This window comes from Bombus vancouverensis, chromosome 11 (genome assembly GCF_051014615.1).
Source record: "Bombus vancouverensis nearcticus chromosome 11, iyBomVanc1_principal, whole genome shotgun sequence".
Classification (NCBI taxonomy): Eukaryota; Metazoa; Arthropoda; class Insecta; order Hymenoptera; family Apidae; genus Bombus; species Bombus vancouverensis.
In genome coordinates, this window is record NC_134921.1 from 11,452,466 (window position 1) to 11,478,710 (window position 26,245).

Consider the following 26,245-nt stretch of genomic DNA (forward strand, 5'->3'; position numbering starts at 1 on the left):
AGAGCCAAGAAGAGAGAGAGAGAGAGAGAGAGAGAGAAAGAGAGAGTGAGTGAGAGAGAGGAGGGCGCGAAATCGAGTCGTAGGCTGAATTTGAGAACGAGAGAAAATATGGGAAGAGGTAACAGGCAAGAAAACCCGTACAGACAAGACGATGAAATCGTTCTTCGTCAAACAGTCGCAGTCGTCGTACGAATCTCGTCTGGCGCACGCTCTTTCCTCTCGGTAACGGGATAGAACGAATAAAAGCTGGAAAAGTGCAGTATCCAGCCGGAGAACATTGAAACGGGAAGGATAAGAAAGGTAAGGAAAAAAGAACCGTGGCGGCGGAGGGAGGAGAAACGGAAAACGGAAGAAAGTCGATGGAAGCTGTGAAAATCCAGAACGAACTGTTGTGACGAGCACGTAGGTTCGCGGATGGAACCAATCGAGAAAGCTACGAGTCAGCGAATTCAACCGTACCGGTGCTTGTTACCCTCACTCTTACGACGACTCGCTTCGTGACAGTTCCGATCAAGAGCCGAGCAGAACTCACCTGCTCCAGAATCTTGTAATCGTTTTCACCGCCTTGCCGTCTCTTTCAAAACTTTGACAAATATCGTTCACGCGACGAGGCACTAATCGTCAAACGTTTCTCGTACAATTTTTAATCGGTCTCGGTGAAGCAACGATAATTCGCGAAAACCGACCAAGTCCTATCACATTCGGAAACAAACTGTTCCTATCACAAAGCGACTATTACAAGGAATTCGTAGAGAGGGTATTTTTTGTTTCGCGGAGTTAGTTCATCCCTAAGAGAGAAGTAAGAAAGTAACCATGAAAGTGCATGCTATATAGACGTGGCGTGGGCGACAACGACAACGACAACGACAACGAAGACGACGACGAAGACGACGGAAAGCGCGCTCGCGCGCACGCGTAAAGAAAATAACGTGGGTCTGGGATCGCTTGGACCGAGACGCGGCGACCCGGTTAGGACGATAAGGGATCCCGTAGAGCTTGATGGAATTCCATAGATCCACGTCGGCGTCGAGACAGAGTCGGCTAAGCAGCCATTTAAATGCAACCGATGTGTCTCGGGGAGCTATTACATCTGATGGACGGTTATTGACGCGCACTGGCTTATACCGAGCAGCACCAGCAGCACCGGCAGCGCCGGCAGCCACCCCCACAGTCCCACAACCCTGCAACCCCACACCCTCGTACCTTCATGCCATGCTCCCAACCCACCTCGACCGCTGTCTCCCTACACTCGACTCAACCACCGCACCATTCCTACGTAAACTCTCTACTACACATCGATTCGTTAGCTTTGTGTCGGTTCGTCTCTGTGTAACTGCGCCTGTATATCGTTTCTGTAGCCGTTTAGCGTCTGTATTTATTCGTGCACGTACGAACACGAACGCGATCGTGACAAAACCAAGGAAAGCACATGGCGAAAAGCTAAGGGAAAAGGTCTGCGTTACGGCGAGAAAGAAACAGTAATACAAACGGTAGTGGAGAGTGAACGAGAGAGGCAGCATCCCACGAGAACTGAATTCAGCTCAATACGCGCTTTTAGTACGCGCCCGATGGGAGATGAGACGCGATCAAAGCGAACGCGATCAAAGTGGACGTACGGTGAACCACTTCGACGGAATAGCCAATCGTTTCCTAAATTAACGGAGTGCACGATACTCGGAAGAAGCTTTGGAAAGCACAACGAAATGAAAAAGTAGTGGCGCAATGGTGACGTTATGCTCGTTCGCATTCGTTACTCGTCAATGTTGTAAACTCGAATAGACCGCCTAACTGCGGAAGAACCGGTACGCTCGTCTTACGTACGACCGTGTTTACCACGGCTTTTCGAATTTATGTCTCGTTACGGGACGTCATTTCCAGCAGAAACTATAAAATAAATTCGAGCAGAAGATCTCCGCAGATTGCCGTTCGTGCGTCCACGGACTTCGCCCTGAGAGGAATCCCTCGTAACTTCGGCCGGCGTAGTCGAAATACGCCCGGAAAAGGAGAGAGAATTTCTTTCAATTTGGATAATCGCCGCCCGTAGCACGTTCGCGCACTCTACGAAAACGATGTTTCGTCCATGCATCGAAATGCGAAAGCACCGTGGCACGATAATTTGCAAACTTAAGTCGATGAATCGACGTGATACGAGATGTAAGTCGAACGTCTGTTCTTTGCAATTTCCTAATTTTTCGCCATGGTAAGAGAATTTGTCAGTCGTAGAATCTACACGCCCGCGGCAATTTTGTCACACGGTGAATATTTTCTTAAAAATAAACTGACACGTATCGATGTCGATAATCGAGGATGTAGACTGTTCTTTCGCTTTCGTGGGGAAAAAAGACAAATACGAAAAAGGGTTCATTTTTATTATAACCCCTTGCATCGCATCGAGCGTTGTCCTTCGATATTCTTAGAATTCTGCAAATTCTAGAATTCAAATCAATTGGATCGAGGGATTAAAAACAGACGTAAATGATACTGCCTTGAGTTGAACGATTTCGCGTTTTAAAACTCCTTCGAACGGAGGAAATTGACGAACATCGGGGTGGTGAAAGAGTACACAAGCTAGCAACGAAGGAAGAACGAGCAGTAAGAAACCGGTGGCGTAGGAAATCGCGATATTATCGTCGCAGAAATATTACTCAGAAAATTGCCAGCGTGACTCCGAGCAGCCTCGTTAATTACCGTGAATTACCCATAATTATAAGGAGCGTAAAAGTTTTTACTATCGTCGTGGGACGAGCCGGGCTCGGAACTATGATGCAAAGCCTCGATGGGCCCACCTTGTCTGTAAATCCACCAAGATGTAACTTACAGTTTCGTAATTTAAGGTTTCTCCGCGGAAACCGTGGCTTCTATCTTACCCATCGATTCGTCGCCTCGCGCCTCATTGTCGTTCTCGTCAATCTCAAATTTCCAAGCTCGAATTGAAATTAAAATTTGAGTCTTCCGCCTTTTGATCCTTTCGAGTCGCGCGGTAAATTTTTCCACTAGTTTTATTTTATCCTACAGCCAATTAAAAATGACTGTTTCGATGCTATACCACGGAACCGATTGATAACGCGATAAATCGAAAGATTACTCGTCATGTTCTTTTCTTGTAATTTACGATATATTCGTAAGAATCTTCTGCGTGTGTTCAAATGCTTTGCACGAGTCACTGTGCATACGTATTCTCTGTTCGTTACATTATAACTCGTTCTGGTGCATATTCGAGTATTTTTTTTAATCGTTATCGATGCTTTCTTTTTTATATATAACGCGTAACGAAACAATCGCTACACAGCGAATCGATCAAACAAACGATTCCCGTGTGATCGATTCTTTTCGGAAAAGAGGAATTGAAAACGCGTTAAAGTTTGCTTGCCAGTCTTATCGCAAACGAATCTACTACGCGGAAACAATTTGTCCGCGATAGAAATTCAAACGATTCGTATTTAAGGTCGATACGTCCGAATCTTGTGTCACACCGTTACAATGAACCTGAACATCCATCAGTCAATGTGAATGCACTCGTTCGTTCTTGATAAACGGACGTCCACACTTTATGGGCCACCTGTTGCACCTACGCGCGACTCCTCGTCGAACTTTTAGTCTTTGCATTCGAATCCGCAAGAAAACATCGTCGTTGAGATCGTTTTCGAACGTGGTGCTGATGTTTCGTTCGAAAACACGTCGATCGGTGTGAACAGTGATTTTCAACAGTGATAGGAAACAAACTGTTTCCGTGAAATCCCTTTATTCTCCTCTATCTTTCTTCTTTTTTTTTCTTTTTTTTTTATAGCAATCCCGGGGAGAGTGGAACTCCGATAGAACCGGACGTAGAGAGAAACGTCATTCTTTCGAATAAAAAAATTTGTTCGTAGTATCGTTGACGAAAGAAACGCGAAGTTACGCGATGGTTAGGAAGTTATATTTAATATACAACGACGATTAAAGTATCGCTTTAAAGCGTCGCAGAGGACTATATTTTGTTACTTTCTTTGCTGTCTTTGCCTTTTTTCTTCATCCGGTTTAAAATATCCAGTCGCTATTAACGTAACAGACTGTATAATACATCTTTATTTCGAAGGTAAAAGATACGAGCGACTTCAAATTTTTTAACATCTCTCGGAAAATGAAAAAAGAAACAGATGCCAGATACAGCATTTTAACTGGGTCGTCTTTCGAGCAGAAATTTCTGCAATCGTGGAGTTAAAATCTCATGGAAACAAATTTATTTCAGGTAGGTTAGTTTTTAGGCGTTGAGCGCGTAAATACGACGCCAACGATATGAAAAAAAATCAAGAAACGTACGCACTCGCGTTCTCTCTCTCTCTCTCTCTCTCTTCCTCGTTCCCGCTCTCTCCTCTCCTTCATCCCTTTCTCAATCAACGAGAGCAATGCTGTCACAAACATAGAACAACCACTATCACCGGTAGATGGAAGCGCGATTTTAACATGGCTCGTGCATTTCCCTAATGATTTACAAGCATTATTGGGTATTAATTTCAATCTACACTCACAGGGGATAGAAGGCCGTGTGACGTGACTCGATGTGGATATATCAAAAGGTTGGGAGGGAGGAAGTTGGGTAACAGCGCAACCGTTAGAGACAGAGAAAGTGCAAAACGAGGAGAATTCAAGGTATACGAGAGAAAGAGAATATAGAGCGGTAAAGAGAAAATATATGTGTACGCGTGTGAATAAGATAAAGATAGACGGATAGTCGGATAAATAGAGATAAGGGGTGGGGAGGGGGTGGATTGCACGTGTATAGGGGGACAGCTCGACGCCACACGTCGCGGGCTACAAATCAACCGTTCCGAACAAATTATGAATGATATATTCGTTGTGCCCGCTTGATATATGCGTATCTCCCGTCGGTACCGCCTGACTGCAGTCGTGGTAACGTTTTGAAAATTCGTCCGTACTTTCTCGACAAACATTCGCTTTTACGCGTATATAATAAAAAATTACGCGCCTGCTCAAGTCGATTTACCTGTGATTTCTAATTCCTTCTAGTTCGATAAAATACGTTTAAGAGAGATTCGAAGCTGTTACGATCTCAACTGGTTAGCTGTCTTTGACGAGCATACTCGTCACGAAGAAACAGCGATATATCGCGTTATGACGAGCCTCGACAGTAATAAAATAAAAAAAAAAAAGAATAAAACGGTCATTTAGTTACGACTTAATTCTATATTATTAATAGCCACACATACTCTGCGTTCGACGAGTATACTCGCCGTCATCGTTTACTTTTTGCGACATATTTTAGGTACACACTTGTCCAAGCTTTCAAAGAGGTCGCAACAGCTAACTGCTTGATCGAGACAAATGGCGAGCAATACGAACGAAGATAAAAAAAACGTTGGGTAAAGCAAACGATCTCATTGCAGCAATTAGTATTTTGAGAACGCGATGGGAGAAAAATTGGCCGATGTGAAGCAAGATTCGAAAAGTATGAGGTATGAGAATCGTCGAATTTATATCGACGAATACATTTTGTATTACGTACTGAGATTTGTGAAAAATGGTTACAAGAATCTAAACGGTCTTACGTGCGCGTAAAAGTATTATATATATGTATGTATGTGTATATATATATATTACCGTGCATTGCTACATTTTTGAAGCATAACAAAACCGACAAAGTTGAAACGTTTTAAACACCGTCGACGTATACTATGCCGAATTTGTACCTAACCCGCGCGCAATAACTTGCCGCTATAAAAGCTATCGACAAATCAAATTTTGACATGATTCACTGTCCAGCATAAATTCCAGGATTCAGGCAAGAGAGGCGACGGTGACACGGACATGTGTTTCATTCTCTCGTTCTCTCATTCTCTCGTTTCCTCGTTTTCTCGCCAATACAAAGTTGCTAGCTGTCTCTCTTTTTCTTTATCGCGCACGTGACACGACTATTTATCGTTTTATACACCCGACTAGCAAACTTCGCTATCGTTGCACGCGACTCGTTCACAACCATTTTCGTTTGTCAATCTTTCACTGTTTTACTTTTCCCCTCGCGCTCTAATTTAGACAAAGTATATTTTCCCCGTGAACGAAGGAAACGGCAGATGAGAAAGAGCGAGACACGATAAACGGAGAAAAAGCCGTGTACAAGAGAAAGCGAAAAATAAAGAGAAAAAGAAATACAATCGGATATTGTCGGGCGAAAGAAAGCTTCTTAACGTACAACGGACGTGTATATATCTTTTACCTCCGTTTCTTCTACGTTGCATACCCGCGGCAAAATCTGCAATTCGAGGTACGGAAGAAAAGAGTAGAAATCTAACGCTCTTCTTCGGTTCGTTCGATAGAACTGCACAAAGGATCGTCGCGTCTTTGACGCGTTTTCTTTCTTTTTCGTTAAGATTAATCAGCGAAAGAAGGCAGCTATAGCGTCTGCACGACGACAGAAAGCCAAAAGAATTTAGACGAATGGATATAGAATTATAGCAAGACGGGACGAACAAACGAAACGGAAGGAAACAGCCAGCGGAGATTTAAATAGCGATTGCCTTGTCGGGCATCGACTCTCAGATATATAAGAAGGCGAAGGATTGTTAACAGAAGGTATAAGGTCGTAATGGTTCTTGCTGTTACTACCCCCCGTTACGCCTACAGGGACAAGACGAAAGAAAGAACGAAGAAGAAGAAATGAGAAAGAATAAGGGAATAAGAGCAAGGTAAGAGAGAAAAAAAGAAGCGAGAGATTCGCCGGGCGTGGAACATTCCGATTATCACAGGAACCTCGTAGGATTCGCTATACCACGGGCACGGACAGATAAGAACCGGTGGAGGTTTGTCACGTACCGCTTTGAGTACGATGCTTGCGATCCTTCTCGTTTCCACGTTGCTGTAACATTCCGTTGCTTCCATACGCCTTACCCTGGCGCCGTTCGTTCTCCCCCTCCCTCTTCCGCTTTCCTTCTCTTTACACGATACAACGCGAAAAATAGCGAACCACGGGCATTATGCAAATTCCGTTTAACGTCAGATCGGCCTGCAACGATAGTTCACAAGTTTCTCCCAAACGCCCGTTACGAACAGAAAAAAGAACTAACGGGTTCAAGCCGTTAAAGCAGTTTCGAGCTACTTGCATCCAAGTCGCGCTTGATTCCAGCAAACTTGATCAATCCGAGCGCGGCTTAAGAAACCGAAGAAAAATGTGAACGATACGCGTATAACTCGATGTTGCTACAGAAATCTGGCGCGGCACACATTCTACGGTTTGTTAGCCGGATCACGAGTTTACGTAGAACCGTGGAAAAGTGGGTTAAAAAGCAACGGAAACGCGCAGTTCGCGCGTCGGGTATCGTAACTCAGTTTCGTTAACTCGGAACATGGTGGGAGGGGCGAGGAAGCGCGCTAGGGTTATGGTATTCGAGATAGCGAAGCGAAGCGTGGGTGGAACGGGGAAAGCAATCAGAACTTGGGCCATTGCTGGATATTACGGAGACGTGAGAGATGTCTCCTCAATCATATTAATTGCCGAGATAACCGGTGCTTCGATGGCGCCCACCACCGGTGCTCTTGGTCCACCTTACCAACCACCGCGACCGAATTTTCTGCTATTCGATTCCCTGTGTCCTGGACCCGGTCCTTCTTCGCTTCGATCGTCAAATTTCTTCGATCGACAAACGCGCCAATATAATCCTGATAGATAATCACGACAGTCTCGTTACAGCGTTAATGAAATATCAATATGTCTCGTGTTATATACGGCAGCGGACAAACGTTTAACACGACTACCTTAGATACCAAACTTACGACTTTGATACTAAATAACCAACAGTTCGAAATTCTCCTCATAATTACATGTACACTCGCGCTCTATCTACGAACGTCCACGAGACTTTTAAAATATCGACCATTATTCTTGAGAGGATAGCTATGAAACGATCCGATGCTGCGGACGTTGGTTTAAAACGAACGTTCAAACAACAGTGGAATCGATTGAACGATAATGAGACTATTTAACGAAACGTATTAAATTTAGATAGAAAAATTGTTACTTCGCAAAAAGAAAAAGATATTTGCCGAAATGTAGTAAATATTGTTGCAAGGTCTGAGACAGCTTGTAAACAACCATAGCAGCTATGAACTACCGGACTAATAGCTACCGGAATGCAAACATTTTGCAAACACTACTGATATTTAAAATGCAATCCGCGCTACGAATGATCCGAACATTTGCGTAAGAAGCGTTCAGGGACGCCTTCGTGATTTTGACCTGACAAGTGACGCGTGTCTCGTAACAAGCCAATACTCGGTCGTAAAAGTCGACACTTGGAAATTGCTTTCGCTGACGTACACAAACACTGGACGGTACAAGATTTCGTTGCGAGCGGTGTTGCCGGATGAATTGAAATTTAATGCCTTGTAATAGGATGGAAAAGTTATCATCGTCTTAAGCTTTTGTCCACTAACGTTTATAGTATACAGACTGTAGCGGAATATGTGGCATCCACAATAAAAAAGCAATCTGTAGACAATAAATACGTCCATATAAACATATGGTTTACGTTTTCGTTTATGAGACACAACCAATTTCATAAATGCAATGTATTAAAATACGAAGATTCAAGATGAAAGGAGCTTGTCAGTGAATGGCGGAAACGCGAGAAACCATGCACAGTGTAACCGAATCCACGACAAGACGTCTACAATGCAAGATTCCTGCCAATGCAAGGCGATCGCTTTGAGTATCTTCCGTAAACGTAATTAGATAACACAAAGTCGATTCGTAGACGAATTACAGATAGAACATATGTTTATACGAACATATGTCTCATTGTTCTCATTGAAATGGATCGCACATATCTTTTGACACGCTGCACTGTATATTATACTGCATACAAAGGATATAACATGTATATTCGTAAAAAGTTGCCACAAGTGTTTGGATATTATCGTGAGCCGCTGTAGTTAGATCGCTGCACAGTTTCATGCGGATTTCTTCTAGTTTAGTCTTCTAGTAGTCGACTAAAGGAGGATTCTGGCTTTCCATAAGAATCGTTCGTCGCGCGAAAAGAATCCCTGACGTATGCAACAGGTATTGCACTCTTCCATTCTGAAAGCGATAACAACTGCTGAATCTTCAGGCCGCGTCCCTGAGTGCCATCGTCGAGAAAGATTCGCGATTTTACCGGCTATCGTTATATAGTTCTGTATCGTTGCCACCTTTTAAATTACTGGTTCGACGCTAGCTGCAAACAAGATCAGATCTTTGTCGCTTTATATTTGCTGACTACGGAAGGAGAGAAGAAAACAACCAAGACGTGCTCTCGAAGCTCGTTCTGTATCCACCAACTACGCAGATCTGCACGAATCTCTCGCGACGTTACTTTTGACCCTCGTTCAATGGGGGCCGGGTCATTGCTGTCACGAGCGTTTTATACAGAATGAGGTATCTGCTATCATCATCTTGATTCTATTGAAAGATTTCGAAGGAGAGACATTTTGATGTCGTTGGTCCCTTTCCATAGAAGTAGAAGAAAAATTGGAGACGCTAGAGCATTCTTTGTTCTCCTCGAAGAGACCAAACGTGAACGACTGATCCAACATTCGCCATTCGAAGGTCAAGCTTTTTAATTTCTCCTTCTTCGTCGATTCGTTCGTCTTCCGAACAGAATGTACGACTACCACCCGCTGTCGTTAAAACTACACACATTGTAGGTAGCTGCATGTTCACCGTAGACCGCGTACGTGGGTCTTATCCACCGTGTACGGAACTGTTGGTACGATAGTTGCTGGCTAGGCAACGAGTCAGCGTATATAAAATAAACGGACCAACTCTTCTTGGCTTGAACAAGTTTGCTATTCGGAAGCCTGATTCAGCCGGACGCGACGAATATTCTCGTGTCCTTGAATATCCACTTCATTTTCTTAGCTTTTCGATCCAGCATTCTGGACGTCGACGATTACTATTTGTTGACGTGACGCGGAGACTGCACAGACAGTTCCTTGTCGTCGGATTAGGACCGCGTGGAAAATTTCCACGTGTCTGACTGCATTACAAGTCGTAAACGCACAAACGCGATTTCTTTGCAAGGTGTCAAGTTGGAAGCGAAAGGAGAGCCGCCGGTGGTAATGTTAAAAACACTCGCGTTTCATTAGGTCGATCGGCGATGGATAATCGGTGACGATCAAGTTTCACGGTGGTGATTGGGTTGGCATACTCCGATGCCAAATGCAGCTGCATATGCATGACGCAATCTCGACTATCCACACTCGCAAGCCAATGCGCGATAGAGAATCGCGAGAAGAGGACATCCCTACAGGGGTTAACAGCGTCGAACGAGGAAAGTAATGGGGTGAGAAGAACGGAAGAGAGAGAGAGAGAGAGAGAACGAGAGCGTGTGTGCGTGAATGCGCGGAGGAGCGAAGGAAGGCGAAAGAGAAAGCGACAAAGGGGTGCGAGAGGAAAGCAAACAACGTGAACGGCGCGAATAGCGTAAACGGGCCGCAGCATCGAACGCAGCGAGCAAAAGCAAGAGCAAGAGCAGGCGCAAAATCAAGAGCAACGACAGCAAAGGCAAACGAAGCGAGGGAGTGGAGGTTCGATTCCCACCGCGGTGTGTCATTACTCGTCATTATCCACCTATCGAATCGCTCAGCAGTAACTATCTGACCGTTACTGTTACACAGCGTGCAGCGACCCAGCTCCCATGCCACGGGCCCGGCTTACTAGCAATCGAAACGTCTCTCTGGTCTAGTCGTATCGTACGATCGAGAATAATCGCGGGAATTTATCGTCGACCAACTATAGCGCGCACCGAAGAAACGATAATTCGACGTTTCGAACGATACAACGATCCGACTGTTTTCGCGATCCTTTGACTGAAATCCTCGACCGAGAATATCCTAGTCGAGGGAAACGAGGGATAGACGTTTAGTAAACGGTAATAGAAGTTTTCTTAGGAATCGAGGAAAATTCGGAATTCGTTCACGAACGAGGTTCGCATGGTTGAAGAGCAGTTGAACGTAAGATCGAGCAAAGCGACTAAACCGTAGAGGTTTCCGGCCGGTGGTGCACACCCGGATGTTATTGGCAGGAGAGTGGAGCCATTAGTCGCGATGATGGATGCCTGACAGCAACTCCTACCTCGGTCAGCCTCCTACCCCGCCGACGGCAGTTATAGTAAGTAATGGGTTTGCTCTCTACCCTGAGAAAGCCTTCGCGCGCCACCATTCTGCGCCAATCTCTTCTCCGTTGCTCTGCGTCCCTCTCCATTGCCGCGTCTGTGCGTGTCCCGCAATAACAACAAATCTTGCCTATATTAATTTCCTGACAGACATTACTCTTTCCCCCTTGGCTCGCGGGGCAAAACCTTGCGAAAAGTTTCTCGATGAGAACCGTTCTGCGACCATTGCTAGAATAACAAACTACCGGGGCTGATCCAAGTCGAACCGTATCTTTCTAAGTATATATACATTTTCATCCTGTCTTTTCAAAAATCTATAGTCCGTGTTACGCGGTGTTCGTACAACGTCTGCCTCGAGTAAGCAAGTAAGTAAGCAATCGTACTCGTCGCTTTTGTTTCGGGCGAAACGCTACAAGTACGATCGCCGCATATATAGGCCATGCTGTAACTGGACGTATCCTAACCGATCGCCTAGGGCACCGGGGAAAGGGGAAACGCGCACGCGACCTTCCATTCTCTGGCTCGTTGCTGCTACCAACTAGTACGTACGCACGAGTCGCGAAACGCCTCTCATCTCCCTTTCCTTCCAAAGTACTTTGCACTTTGTCCCTCTTCGCGCCAATCAGTCCATCCACCCTCTCTTGCTTAACCGTACGCACGCACGCACGCACGCACAAACCACGCGCGCTCTCCTCGTTATCTCTCTTCTATGCGCGCTCTTCCACGCTCCGACCTCTACCTGTTCCCAGATTCCCAACCTCATTCCCATTCTCGACCACGTCCCGATCTCCATCCCTGTTCCCCTTTCCGTGCCCCCGATCCCTCCGCCCTTCCCCATTCGCAACCCCACCTCCCTTAAATCATTGATTGTTGCATTATCTGTTATTGGCAATGCAATTAACCCCTTACGGTAAAACAACGCTAACCCCCCCCCCATTTTCCTCGTCCCTTCCCCGTCCACCATTCTCTCTCTCGCCATCACTTGGTCTCTTTCTCTCTACGTTTGCCAACATCCCTCCTCATCTACCTCCGCCTCTCTCTTGTCCCCCGCACTGTCCAGTTTCGCCTCGTACAACCACTGCAACTGCAACTACGAATGCGATCGTGATTGTAACCACGATTGGTTTCACTGCACATACAACGGATACTCCTTTGCTCTGATGCCCGTGTGCAGAAGTTAGTTCAAACGTAATCCTTTTTAGTTTAGTAGATCTTGCGTGAATCTTGAACGAACGAGAGGAAATAAATTGCCAGCTTGTCGATATTATATTACGAGCACTACACCGACGGTCGTTATATTTCTTGGAAAAGTCGAGCAAATCTTACTTGGATTAGTATTTCACGGTAGAAGACTGGCGGTGGCGGCAGTTGCAAAAAAGTATCGCGAATACAAAAGCGATAGCGAGCAATTTGAAATTTAATACGCTTGCACCTGGTTAATTGGTATGTAAATGCTACCGGTAAATAAAATGGGCCGTGCAAATACTTTTCGCGTGTGAAGGTCTCGCTGTACGAGAACCATAGCGATGTACGTCGGTTCGTAGTTATTTTTCGTAGTAGAGCGGCGTGCTGCGTTCGGTATCGTAAAAGCATCGTTACATCTTCCGAGTCACGAAAATGTATCGCGGCATAGCATGAACTGGTGGCTCAATTACGAAACTAAAGGGGTGATACTCTTAAGAGTGGAGATATAATACGTGACTAAACGCAACGTGGAAAAATCCGAAGAATTCTTGAAATCTGGTGTACGACGAAAAGGTGTAAAGCAGCGGAATTAGAATGGAATGGAAATCGTAAAGATCGACCGTTTCGATTGGCACAACGCGTTCACCAATCCTCCCTTCTCCTGTCTCTGTCGCAGCAACGCGTTTCCGCCCTTTACCTTCGAGTTATAATTGCGAAATTTCACGCGTGCTGTACCAGTAACCACCTCGTTTCCCATTTCCCTACGCCACGCATATTCTATCTCATGTGTTACATCGCGTTCACGATCAGGTGCAATTACGAGCAAGTTAATAATCGTTGCAATTAACGTGGTCGCATTGCAGGAATACACCCGGTATACCGTAATCCATCGAAATCGATCGAAAAGTTTGCAGCTTCCATTCGACTCGACGCGATGCGACACGATGCGACGCGCTGTTCGATCTTCGCAAAGCGCTACACTCTCTGCGAACGGAGCTTCGGGGAACGATCGCGGTCAGAACGTAGAACGTAAGGGAAACCTGTGCAAAACCGTATTTAGCAGGATAAAATCGTGGATCGTGCTTATCTCCGCAGCTAATACGTAAAACTTCCGCTTCCATTTGGTGGTTCATTTCGTCGTATCGATCGACGAAGTTCGATAAATATAAATAAAAAGGGAAATTAATTTCGTTGCACCGAATATACGATCTAACGCTTCAAGCAAGACTTTTGCAAGTTTTCGTATATTTCCCGATCATTGTTCGATATTCACGCGACTCGACGTGGCTTCGCTGACTGTAAATGCCTGGAGAAATTATTTAGAAAACCATCGGACGTTATCTTTCGCTGCGTGGTTCCAAGTAATTGATACAGTCTGATTTCTTCTTGATAACAACGCGTATACCACCGAGGCGGTGTTCCGCTTTGAAAATAGACGCGAGAAAGACGAGAGAAGCTTGTTGGGAGAATTAGCGGCGTAGGGAGAAAGGCAAAGGATCCGCGAACAACCGGCTTAAGCCGCGTTGAATCATAACAAGGACTTATACCGAAAGCCTGCGACCAAAAGCCAGGGAGTTTTCTCCGTCTCTTCTTCGTCAACTCGTCCTCCTTGCCATTTTCTACGCGTCTCACCGTCCGTCTCTGTTCGCGCTCCTTGCTTTTCCATTTTATGCCGATGCTAAAGCAACCCTCGAGCCACGTCCGACTACCTCGGGCATTTGAGAATCGTGCTGGATCGTTTCGGACGGTCCCGGATCGTTCTACGGCGTCTCCTTCGTTAACTTTTTACCTTTTAGCCTTTTCCCTTCGCTCCCTGCCGGCCACTCGACGAAAACATTCTCTCGTGCCAACGCGAATTTCTTCTCTTCGCCGTTGAACAATTTTTCGCGAATTAGTCGGAAGCAGATGGAAATTAAGGTTCACGCGGATAAGCAAAATTTGTCAGCTGTCCGTAAAACGTAGACACAAGTTGAAAGCTTCGTTACTGGAAAATCGTGGATATACCTCGATGTAAGAATATGGAAATAAGATATACGTTGGATATATCGTTAGAAGAAATATAGAAAGTGGGTAACCAGGTAGCCGGTTGTCCACCTTAAGGTCGAAAGAGGAACAACAAGACGAGGAAGAAAGACAGGAGCAACAAAGATATCTACGATCGAAATTGGATACAATTGGCCGAGTATACGTTAGGATATATATTCGATGCAAGTATCGGGGCATACCGCCGTATCGGCGAACCTCTACGTTCGTTTTAATGCGCGCCTAGATAATTGGCTGGAAGCTGTTAGCTAGTTCCATTAGGAAACATCTTATTGGCCTTAAGGCGCTTATTACTACTCTTAATTGCGCGAACGCGCGCTTTTACTCTTATTAACTGTCGTCGACGACTATACCCTAATAGGATGGCGTTATTACCCGGATAATGCGTTTTCACGCACGTCTTTTTCATAGTTTCTTATCTTCTTGCCGGGGCATTTCGCTTCGGCTGGAAAAGGAAACGTGGAGAAAGGTGGAAGGATAAAAAGATGGGCGAGTTGGCGAAAAAACTAAGGTAACACACTGTCGTTACACTACGCGAAACATGCAACGACTAAAAGAAAAAGAGTCAGGACGAATCGACTAGAACGGACGTAGGAAAGATCCAGACTGGTTTCAGCTTCGACGTGCATTGTATGTACCGAGGGGTATCCATTAGGGACAGAAGTATTCGCGCGCGAGATATATCGACGTCGCCCTGGAGGATTTATCGTGACAGCGGCGCTTGAAGGGATTGTAAATCCCCGTTTGAGGATCGCTGATACCAAGTTTTATGTGGGACATTAGTTGGGTGGGGCGTGGTTGAATGGTGCGGAGTCGAGAATAGCGCTGGAAAGACGAGAGGAGACACAAGGAGAAAGAATAGGAGAGAAAGAAACAGAGACGAAGAGGGGTGGTGGGAACGCAGGCAAGTAAGAAACGCCGCGAGTAAGTGTGTGCGAGGAGGAAAGAGAAAGAGAAAGAGAAGGAGAAAGAGAAAGAGAAAGAGAAAGGGGGAACTGCTTGGGCGCAATAAATTAGCCCGAAATGAAAGACAAATCGCCTCGGAGCTGTCCGCCCGTTCGCCCAACGTGATAGAAGTGCGCGGACCTAGCTGATGCCGACTGCTACTGCCTCCTCTTTTCCACCTTCCATCTTTCTACCACCCCCTTCTCTGTACTTCTTTCCTTCCTCGCCACCCCTTTTACCATCTCTGTCTCTCTCGCTCTCGCCATCTTCTTTCTCCTCTTTGCCTCGGTATTCTCGGTAGACCAATCCTCAGGGTGACTGAGAAAGAGACTGAGAATGTCGGTTCTTCCGACTTTTTCTCTAGTTCGTTCGGTTTCGCGTGTCACCGACCACCTTGACGGACGGCTGTCGATACGCAAGGGACCACCGCTATCCTTCTCACCCATCCACCTACTAACTTTGTCCACACGTCCTCAGAATTTTCCCCCTCCTCGCCTAACGTTCCACGATAGACGCTCGTCTCTGACCGATCCGATTACCTTCGATCGGTCTAAATCACGACGGAACTTAATAACCGGCGTGTCGAGCGTTACAATTGACGAAGCTACGATTCCTACGAAAATTACGAAAATTCACGGGATACTACGCGATTCCTGTAATTTTAGTTCGCCGAATGCTTCGAATTTCATTTCGCACCGCACATACTTTTCGTTCGTTTATGGTTTATCGAGTCGCGTGTTATACCGATCCATGTGAAACACGACAGACACGTCACAGATACGAATTTTCGACGTAAACGAGATACTGTAATTTTCCAAAAAGCTCTCCCTCCCCTTTTGTTACATCGGGCAAGGGTTGTCCAGAAAATAATTCATAGAGCAATCGCGGCAACAGCAGCAACACCGGCACCAGTACCACCAGCAACGCTAGCAGGACGAGCACACTGTTGCCGAGTGTCTGCGGCGAAATGAACGTTTTAATTCCCCTCCATAAAAGCCAACGACAAATCAAACGACTTTGACATGATTAACTGGCGGGCATAAATATCGGTATCAATGCACGTGCACGTGCAATGACGCGTCGCGCCATGCCCCTCTTTCTTCCTCTTTTACCCACTATCTACCTATCCATCTATTCATCCATCTTTTCATCTATTCATTCGTCTGTTTGCGCACCCATTTATTTATTTGTTAAACTATTTATTTATACAGCTATCTAATAAGCTTGTTATAATATATCATCTTTCGCCATTACCTTTTCACCGATTTCCTTACGATACGTAAATAAGTAACGGTAGTACGTATTTTCTAAAACACGTATCATCTTAAATTCGATCTTCTTGTTTATTCCTATCTAATTATTTACAAATTTCCATTTTCTTTAAGTACCGATCCAACGATCGATCGATCGATCCATTTTAAAACACCGAATAACCGATAAAGAACCGATAAACTTTTTATTTCGATCCGTGAATCATACAGTTCGCCCGTGTTTACCCGCGATCAGAATTTCTTTCAAAAATTTCTGCCTAACGAAACGCTTCGTCCGTATAAAATACGAATATCGTCCGAAACAACTGCCGCTATACTTCCTTTGCGAATCTCATACAGCCAAATGTGCATCTCATGTATATTACAACGAACCAAACTTCTTAGTAATCAAGGCACAAATACATTTTCTGTACGTGAATATTTCATAAAAAGAAGTCGTCTAAAAGTGACGATAGCGAAGAATAGAAGCTAGAGTTTTATATCGCGATAGCTCACATTACAGATCCGATTAATATTCACTACTTTGCTCCAGAGATATCAGCGTGCATCGTAAATGCCTTCCAATTCGATTGTCCCTTCGCAAACATCGCGTAAAGGTGGAGAATTTCAGGAATCCTTGGAAAGTTGAAAAACTTCCCGCTTGGTATATGTAAGAAACTGGGTTACGGCAACAGGTGGGTACTAAAGTAAATATACGCACATTACGTCTACTCCTTAGGACCGGGAAAGGATCATTACGTATTTGAATTTTCCTACGATTAACTGTCACGTTCTCGTAGCTTTCGCCGTTGCATGCATCGCTCACGCTTAAACCATCAAACGGATACAATTTTCGCCCGGTCTATACGTTACGAATTCGATGCATTCGGATCTCCGAAAAGATTCACATACATCACGCGTCGATGCGTGACTCGTACTTTTTCAACACGAAAACGAGTCGAGAACCAATCGTATCGACAACTTTCGGGACAATCTACGTTTAAAAAATCTTCGGGTAAATTGTGATCGCGTATGATATGAACGCGTCGAATGATGTAGTTTTCATATTTATCGAAAATTCGTGGATGTATAAATTTAGTCGAAAAAATAAATCTTTAGAATTACGTTTTAAAACGATGTCGTTAACAAACCACTAGGGAGCATGTACAAGTTCGAAGGTAAACAACAAGACGTCTCCGCACCTGCGTACGCCATTAAACTGTACCATTAACTATTAACGTAGACATTTATCGCGCGTAATATATTCGACGAATTGTAGTAGCTCAGAAATGATTCCATCTTCCTTCTTTCTTACTCATTTCCGACCGTATTTTTTAAATATATCCGTACAATTCCTTTTCTATGAGTCTAACTTGAAGTAACAGATAAGTGACTCGTTAAAGTTATATTTAAAAATCTATCGAAATATAGGTATAACTATTTCTATATAACAAATGGAAATTGTGTTACGACATGGATAATTATAGTGTATGTGATTTCAATTATTGAACCAGATGCTGATCAGGTAGAACAAAATTATAAAATATCTAATGTCAATAAGGGACAATTCCATAGTCGATAATGTGCTCTACGGCTCTCGTTGTTACCGACTCTTAGTATATCGACTTCGTTTTAAAATCGCCGATGAATTAGTTTACCCAACGCGACCATTTGAAATTTTATCTATTATTGGCAACAAATATTATCATAGACAAAAACTTACTGTTATTTCCTATGTTACCAACATAAAATGACAATAACACAGGTGAACACATCAAATACTGACCTTACCGATAGTATTGCGCGCAATCAGAAAAATTAAATAACGCATTGAAGAGAAGACTTTGTTAGAAGATAACGAAAAGTAATGAAGTAAAAAAAAGAGGAAACATATCCTTTTTCATATTTTTCTTCTCTTTACTATCAAGTGCTTATTTATGAAAATATTGCTTTTTCAAGATTACAAACTAATTATTATTCATTTACCACAGAGATAAGATGTCATGTCGTATAATATAAATAGAATATGTAGTTTATATGTAGTGACATACACGATACACGATAAAGCGAACAATGTATACTGATAATAAAAGGCAAAAAGGGAAATCCTAAGTCATTGACTATTGTAAACAAATCTCAACATTTCTAAAAGAAATGTTTAATGGCTTCATAAAGTTATTATTGCTAGTAGAGTCAGAATTTCCTGGGTAAAAAAAAATAATAAACGTAGAAATATATAGATAAATAACTACATAGAAAATAAAGCATAAATATACAAAGTATAAAACATAAAAGTAAAGGTAAAAGTAAATTCTAACTCGGTGTAGGGGTGTAGTATGCAATAATCGTGTACGATTTTTTTTTTCTTCGGCCGGAATAAAAATTGGTTCGTTCTATCCGCGTACAACGCGGACATATGAATGATTCGTAAATATTGTCTGCCTAACTGAATATACGCCATTTATTTTGTGCTAATAAAACATGGCGCGTTTTTCTTGTCCGTTAAACATAACTGCGCAGTACGACAAAAACGCGATGCGCAGAACGTGTTCAAACCTGTCTATGATAGCTATCCTTCTCGAATATAACAAAAACTACTAAAACTACTCAAAAATTAAAGAAAATCAAACTTACCAAATCTGCATGAAAAGTTTTCGGATTCATCGTCGAACATCGCAGTGTTCTTTTGTATTTCGTGATATCCCTCTAATGCTTCAAAGTTTCCCTCGCAATGAAGCAATGATCTGCACAAAAAAAGATCAAAGCATTAAAATAAATGTATACAAAGAATAGATTATTTGATAATGAAACAATTATCGATTAAATTGCGTCTCGAAAAATCATTACACGATTTACCGGTAAATAGAGTAACCAAAAAGACAATAAAAAAAAAGAAGATAATCAAATAATAGATTATAACGTAATATTGAATAGAAACGTACATTAATTAAACGAAGTTACCAGTAGCGCGGTTTCAAGCAGTAAATGAATGATTATGAAAACACTACGCAGCGGAGAAATTGACACCTGTCGCGGAATAACACAGATACACATTTAATCACTCTGATTTTCGACAATAAACTGACACTTGCGCCGTAACTTGCGCAGCGAATTTCAAATGGTGGGGAGAGCGTGTCGTACCGTGCGTGTCGTACTATAGAGGTCACTAAATGCGGAGAATTGGAATCATTGAGTTGTCGAATTTCGTGGCGGTAGCGTGTAATACATTGTGAAAGTGATGTATTGTAACCTATCAGTGACGTTTTTTCAATGACATTGCCTTTGCATTAATCTTACTACCGTTTATATTGTATTATTAACATTATATAGTTGATACATACGTATTTATTTACGTATTTAATATACGTATTTATTTAACAATTCATAAACATTAAAATAACGAAATTAAGTACGTATGTAGTTCTCTGAAATATTTTTTGTTAATATTTCTTCAATCGTCCATTTCACTGTTAACATTACCGGTAGCTTGTGTTGTAGTTTCCGTAATAGAATTTAAGCTTGATTATTGTTTCATTTTAATATATTTAATTTTATTTTATACATTTTTTATTACTTTCAATTTTCGTTTTTGCACATTATTGGTTGATTGCAAAGATGGCATACGAGTAGTAAGAGTTATGTGTAAATAAGAAGTGTTTAATAAATGATTTTTTCATAGTTACTGGCTTTACAACTTTCGACGATTGAATTGAACATATTTCTTATGTTGGTCGCAGCAAATTACAATAAGAAACACTTTAATTTTTTGAAAATCGATATTTCAGATAATTCCTACACTCACTGCTCTAAATCGTAGATAGCATAATCTCGTGATACAAAATCCTATAAGATGCCATATCTATTCCATACTTCGTCTATAATGATTTATCTTATATATTGTTCGTCATCTAATTTTATGATTCTTACAGGTGTCTCTATAATTGTATTCGCAAGGACAAGTTTTCCCAAACTAAAATATAACCTCACGTTTGAATAAAACATTGGAAAACCATTAAATATTGTTTCCGCTGTACAAGGCTATTTCTAACAATAAATAAAAATGCTAAATTCTTCTATGAATGGCCATGAAAGTCAATACCAAAGTTTGGACGACTTCACTAAGAAAATACACCAAGAAATTGTTGAAACTATCTCTACTTTGAATTGGACCATAGAAAGTATAGGAACCGACGTAAGTATATTAGAGATAATATCTCATCAACAACTAAACGAACAAAACTACTTTCTTATGTATTCTTTTAGAATGATAATATGCTGGTTTGTCCGTACGATTCATCTCATCAAGTTAGTAAGAAGATGTTATATCAACACCTGGAATGCTGTCAGTTGAAACACGAAGGTTACAATGAATTTGATACTCTACTGCCTGAATCATGTTTACCATTAAACTCATATTCCTCGATAAAATTAGGTATGTATTAAGCTTCATTAAAAATTCAATTTCAATTTTGATAATGGGATTTATGGTAAACCTTGATTTAATTGTAGATTCACAAATGCAAAACAGCATTTTACAAAAAGCAAAGGAGAAAGATTCAACTTCGAAAATTGGTTAGTATAATGCACATAAAATTTCAATGTTGAAATTTCTACAAGTTTTAAATCAGTCCATTTTTTGCAGCAAGTTATGAATGTTCTACTTGGCACAAGCTCTATATATCCTTTTTCATGTTCTTTGCCATATATTTAAATAATATTAAATATCTACCTCATATTTCCTTATTTAATTTATTTTTTAAGTATGTAGTTTTTTTCAAAACATGAATTCTTAACACTGATAATAGGTTTGGGTGAGCGATTAATTCCAAGAACGTCCAATAGAATCTTCACAGATTTTACTTGTGATGAAAGAAAAATTTTGTATGATTATGTTATATCAAATACAGTGAAGCCTGACATTGGACATGATATTACAGATATTCAGAAATTGTAAGTTTATACAAACAAAGTTTACTTTTTAGGCCTTACATATGCAATATTTTGTAATATCCTTTAACATTGTTTCAGGAAAAGCCAAGATAAAGAAGATAAGAAATTATCCTTTTTGGAGTTGCTTATACAAGAACGTAATTTAAAAAGACGACGGGCTAAGCACAGAGGTGTGCATACAAATAAGAAGTCTCACATAGAAGTTCTCAGGGAAGTTATACAACAGCAAATGGAGTTATATATAGATTATATAACAGAAGCACGTGCAACTAATCACAATACGAATACTACTACTGAAATTCAAAGTTCCAGTAATAGTCTTAGCGATACGATTAATGAATTTCCATTGAAATGCAACGATGTCTTCATAGAAAATACGCAGAATCATCGCGGACATTCCAGTTCTCAATATAATAAGAAATATGAGTACTTTGAGAAACCATATACTACTTGTGCAAAAGATTCAAAACAAAGAGAAAGTTCACGAATTACAACTGAATCAAGGAAAGTGCAAAAGCTTCATAAACATAAGAGATCTCGTTCGAGGGAACATGATCATGATAGAAAAAGCAAACGTGGTTCTACACGAACACATCATAAGAAATCTCATCAGAGTGACAGGTCACTTGATAGCGACAGCTCTAAACGAAGTAACGATCGCCGGGAAAAATATTATAACTGTTAAATTTGTATTGTTATTGATATTAAAGAATTTTCTGTATAAATAATAACACAAACTCTAACTCTAAGGGTTGCATCTATTCCTTTTCCATGAAATTAGAAATATATATATATATAGTAAAAACTATCGTTTTAATTATTACTTCATTAACAAAAGATTATTAATCTGTTAACCTAACCAGTTATTATTTAGTGACAGAATGCTTTTTAACACTAATAAATTGCTTTATTTATGCTTAGAAAATGTTTGAATTTTCAAACGTTGGTTATGTTCATCTATGGTGTATTTTGTTCCATAGTATATGACGTGTAATATATTATGTGTTACACTTGACTGTAGGTATAGATATAGTTCATTACACGTTGCCAAACGAGTGCCTTGTTATATCCAAGTACGTATAATAGGTATCATATTATGTTCTATACTTCTTATTTATAAAGCTATTAATCTGTCTTTTCGTATTTATATTATTCATGTTTCGCATATACATACATATAATTATATATATATACATATAGACGCGCACGCTCGCACGTGTATCCAATAAGATTATGGAAAAATATGAAGTTTTAAAACAAGTGGGCGAGGGATCTTTTGGACAAGTATACAAAGCAAAGAAACGATCTGACGGTGAAATCGTAGCTTTCAAAGTAATCCGGAAGGTAAAGCGATAAATATTCGACCAAGTTTATGGTGATGGTTACCTGCTTGGATTCATAATTTTATATATATTTCTGTTTCGTACAAATAAAATTATATAGCGTGGTAGATCATTCAAAGAACTAAAGAGTTTGCGTCAAGAATGTGAAATTCAACGTCATCTTCATCATCCAAATATAATACAAATGCTTGATTCATTTGAAACAGAAAATGAGGTATTGATATAATTTTTGAGAAGAATTTGCAATTATGCATTTCCTGTAGAATACAGCTAATCTTTTCTTTAGATAGTAGTTGTGACTGAGTATGCAGACAAGGAATTGTATGAAATATTAGGTAAAGCAGGTCGTTTGTCGGAACAAAGGGCACAAGTAATAGCTTGTGATCTTGTGTCTGCACTCTACTACTTGCATTCCAACAGAGTATTACACAGGTTCGATATTTTACCTGTTAAAATGTTTTCTGATAATAATAAGTTGTTTCTGCTCTAGGGATCTTAAACCACAAAATGTACTTCTTGAAAGCAATGGAGTTGCAAAGTTATGTGATTTTGGATTTGCTCGCAGTATGAGTACAGGGACGCATGTATTAACTTCTATAAAGGGAACGCCACTGTATATGGCTCCAGAACTTATAGAAGAACGCCCTTATGACCATAATGCAGACTTGTGGTGTGTTAATTTTATAGACAACTAGATGTGAGAATGTTTAGCAAAGCACACTATATATAATACGCATAGCACTTTGTTTCCAGGTCCTTGGGTTGTATTGTGTATGAACTAGTTGTAGGGTCTCCACCTTTTCAAACAACTTCTATTCTACATTTAGTCAGATTGATAAGATTTGAAGCGATAAAGTGGCCTGATTATATTTCTCAAAATTGCAAACAATTTTTACAGGTTGTAGCATATTGATAAGCTTTAGAAGGTTTTTACTTTTTCCTTGTCCATCAATGATAATTTTATTAGTAGGGTTTGCTACAAAAGGATCCTTCGCAAAGGTTAACTTGGCCAGCTCTTTTAGATCATCCTTTTGTCAAAAATAGAATAGTAATAGTAGGTGAAATTGGGCCTACACCATTCACTACACCTTTATCCGCAAGTCAGGCTAGAGAGAAACAGATGCAACTACAGAACTTGGCAGTACAACCTACCAATCATCAATCAAAGTATATATGTATACATATACGTTACAGTCTAAATCTAAATCTACTTAAATCTAACTTTCATCAAAACTGAGTCTTCTCAGTGAATATTGGACTAACAAATCTTCTTTGTAAATACTGGTTTTAATTAGTTAATTCGAGAATTAATTGTATTCCGTTAATTAGAACTAGTTGTAATTTCTAGAATTAGCTAGTTAATACTGTCATTGAGACAAGAAACCTTTGATAAAACTTAGTTTTGATTGATGAAATCGAGCAGAGACAGATCTTTAAGTAAATAAGAATTTTATATGAATATAATGCAGATTTTTGGAGAAAGCTATTAAAAAGTTACAAGAGCATGAAAGAACAATCGAAGAACGTCGCCAGAAAACATTTACATCAAATCCGCGTTATCCGATACCACACGGATATTGTCAACATGAAATGAACCAATGTTATACTTTACGACATAGCGAACCAAGCGGAACGGATTCTAGCACTAGTGTCGATGTATTATTAGGAAATCTTAGTTTAAGGGCATCGTTGAAAAGCGACTTACTCTCAGCGGATCATGCATTGTGTCGAAGTGATTGTCCAAACACTACGAATTCAACGAATAAACAAACTGTTTTAACGTTTGATCAGATGTCAAACGTTAAATTACCGGTTCGTTTAAGTGAACGAAACTCGAAACAACATTCGGAAGAAGAAAAATCGGAAAAGAACATTGAACTAAAAAATACCGGTGGTAATAAATTGAATCAGCAGCAGATCGCTCCTCGAGAAGTGGAAACGATTCAATCAGAAAGAGACCATGAAAACGACGAATATGCATGTGATCAACAGCTACGTTGCCGAAGATACGATTCAGTTAATGCTGGACTATCATGTAACAACAGAATACCTGACTGGAATCCGAAGGCTGTCGATAGGCCGATCGAAAACGAAGAATGGATAGCGTTTTTACAACGATCCATGGAGGAAATTATGGAGGGCGAAGTAGGATCGTTGCTTCAACAAAACTGCGTGTCGGTATTTGTATCGCCATTAAGGAATCCAGCAGCCAGTTGTCGCGTTGTCGAATACGTTGCTTGTCTTTTGTCTTTACCATTCGTCGTATCGGTAACGAAAGATTCTCTCGAGAAGATCACGCAAGTATACTTGGATGTTAGAGTCGTGCCGAATCTCGTTTACTCTCTGAAACTTTTAATGTCCGAACGTTCCGAGTTCGAACTGGACAAAAAGTCTGAACCGACAAATGCAAACACCAGATCAGCATCTACGCTATCCGCGGACGAGTTACAAACTCTAGAATACATGATGCTTGTTCTTTGCAGATTAGTTTACAATCGACAACAATTTCTCACTCAATTCTGTGACGCCGTTTACATCGTAAACGGAGTAACGTTGTTACAACAATTGTTGAGTTTGGAAAAAAGAAAAGCACGTGTGGTCGTAGACCTCGTTGCGATTTTAAGCAACATATTACGTTCTCAACCAGAAAATGCTCATCTTGTGGAAAAAGTTGTATTGCATTCGCATTTATCGGGTAAGTTTGTCGACTCGAAATTCTCATGTTTTTATCTTTAATCGGCGGAAGACTTTGATTTAGTTTTCCTCCCCTTTTAATTATTTCACTTTTTTTTATTTCTTTTATATCGTTTTTTATTTTTTCGCCATTTCTCTTTTATCGTTTGTAAGTCGATTGTCGTTTCGTCATAATATCAACGAAATATTTTTTTCGTTAAAAAGGAAATTCCATAGAGCAGCTCGGTAAGCTGCTCACGCATCGACAAACGATACTCCGAATGAGAACATGTCAGCTGATTAGACTCTTAGCCAGATTTTCTTGTAGAGCTTTGCAACAAATCTGGTGTAAGTCTTTGAAGAATCTAGTAGAAAGTTTAATCCTTGACAACGATCAGTGTGTGAGGCTTGTAAGTAATAAAATTACAATTCAAATGAAACAAATAAGAACTCGGGTCGTCGTCGTCTAAAATATAGGCTCGAGAGTACATACGAAATATACTTTCAGGCCGCCGAAGACGCAATCAAGGAATTAAAGGAATTGATGTACTACAATCAACAAAATCCTGTTACTTGATGCATTTCCTTCTTTGAATATTTTAACATTTATTTTTTTTTTGTACTTTACAGCAACAAATTTGCATATTATCTTTTTCTATCAAATTAAACACGATTCCAACGTTATTATTCATTTTATTATTCAACACAGCGTCAA

At 41.0% G+C, this 26,245-nt stretch overlaps 2 protein-coding genes and 1 long non-coding RNA gene across 3 annotated transcripts in view; 2 read left to right on the top strand and 1 right to left on the bottom strand.

Annotated features, from left to right (window-relative positions):
- The window catches only part of LOC117154698 (uncharacterized), a 98,169-nt gene extending 78,468 nt beyond the window's left edge, over positions 1-19,701 (bottom strand). Inside the window, exons 1-2 of the long non-coding RNA XR_013059495.1 lie at positions 19,507-19,701; positions 19,199-19,308 (exon numbers count right to left, since the gene is read on the bottom strand). This is a non-coding gene — a long non-coding RNA (uncharacterized LOC117154698). The remainder of the gene's footprint in view (positions 1-19,198; positions 19,309-19,506) is intronic.
- Positions 19,702-19,763: 62 nt separating this feature from the next.
- LOC117154697 (U11/U12 small nuclear ribonucleoprotein 48 kDa protein) lies at positions 19,764-22,263 on the top strand. Its single transcript, XM_033329911.2, has 6 exons — positions 19,764-19,973; positions 20,494-20,756; positions 20,828-20,996; positions 21,074-21,136; positions 21,370-21,514; positions 21,593-22,263. The coding sequence occupies exons 2-6, from the start codon at positions 20,625-20,627 to the stop codon at positions 22,197-22,199; spliced, it is 1,116 nt and encodes a 371-aa protein (XP_033185802.1). The 5' UTR covers positions 19,764-19,973; positions 20,494-20,624; the 3' UTR covers positions 22,200-22,263.
- Positions 22,264-22,488: 225 nt separating this feature from the next.
- fu (STKc_STK36 domain-containing protein fused) lies at positions 22,489-26,214 on the top strand. The gene is made up of 10 exons (XM_033329910.2): positions 22,489-22,587; positions 22,715-22,858; positions 22,958-23,071; positions 23,144-23,289; positions 23,348-23,527; positions 23,611-23,755; positions 23,828-24,024; positions 24,327-25,552; positions 25,756-25,940; positions 26,039-26,214. The coding sequence occupies exons 1-10, from the start codon at positions 22,498-22,500 to the stop codon at positions 26,105-26,107; spliced, it is 2,496 nt and encodes an 831-aa protein (XP_033185801.1). The 5' UTR covers positions 22,489-22,497; the 3' UTR covers positions 26,108-26,214.
- The last annotated feature ends 31 nt before the right edge of the window (positions 26,215-26,245 follow it).

Bases quoted from the DNA above. Each gene is read 5' to 3' on its own strand.
- LOC117154697 (XM_033329911.2), top strand. From the start codon at position 20,625: ATGCTAAATTCTTCTATGAATGGCCATGAAAGTCAATACCAAAGTTTG. The intron at 20,757-20,827 runs GTAAGTATATTA...GTATTCTTTTAG, and splicing joins TAGAAAGTATAGGAACCGAC to AATGATAATATGCTGGTTTG. The intron at 21,515-21,592 runs GTAAGTTTATAC...ACATTGTTTCAG, and splicing joins ATTACAGATATTCAGAAATT to GAAAAGCCAAGATAAAGAAG.
- fu (XM_033329910.2), top strand. From the start codon at position 22,498: ATGACGTGTAATATATTATGTGTTACACTTGACTGTAGGTATAGATAT. The intron at 22,859-22,957 runs GTAAAGCGATAA...AAAATTATATAG, and splicing joins CTTTCAAAGTAATCCGGAAG to CGTGGTAGATCATTCAAAGA. The intron at 24,025-24,326 runs GTATATATGTAT...AATATAATGCAG, and splicing joins CCTACCAATCATCAATCAAA to ATTTTTGGAGAAAGCTATTA.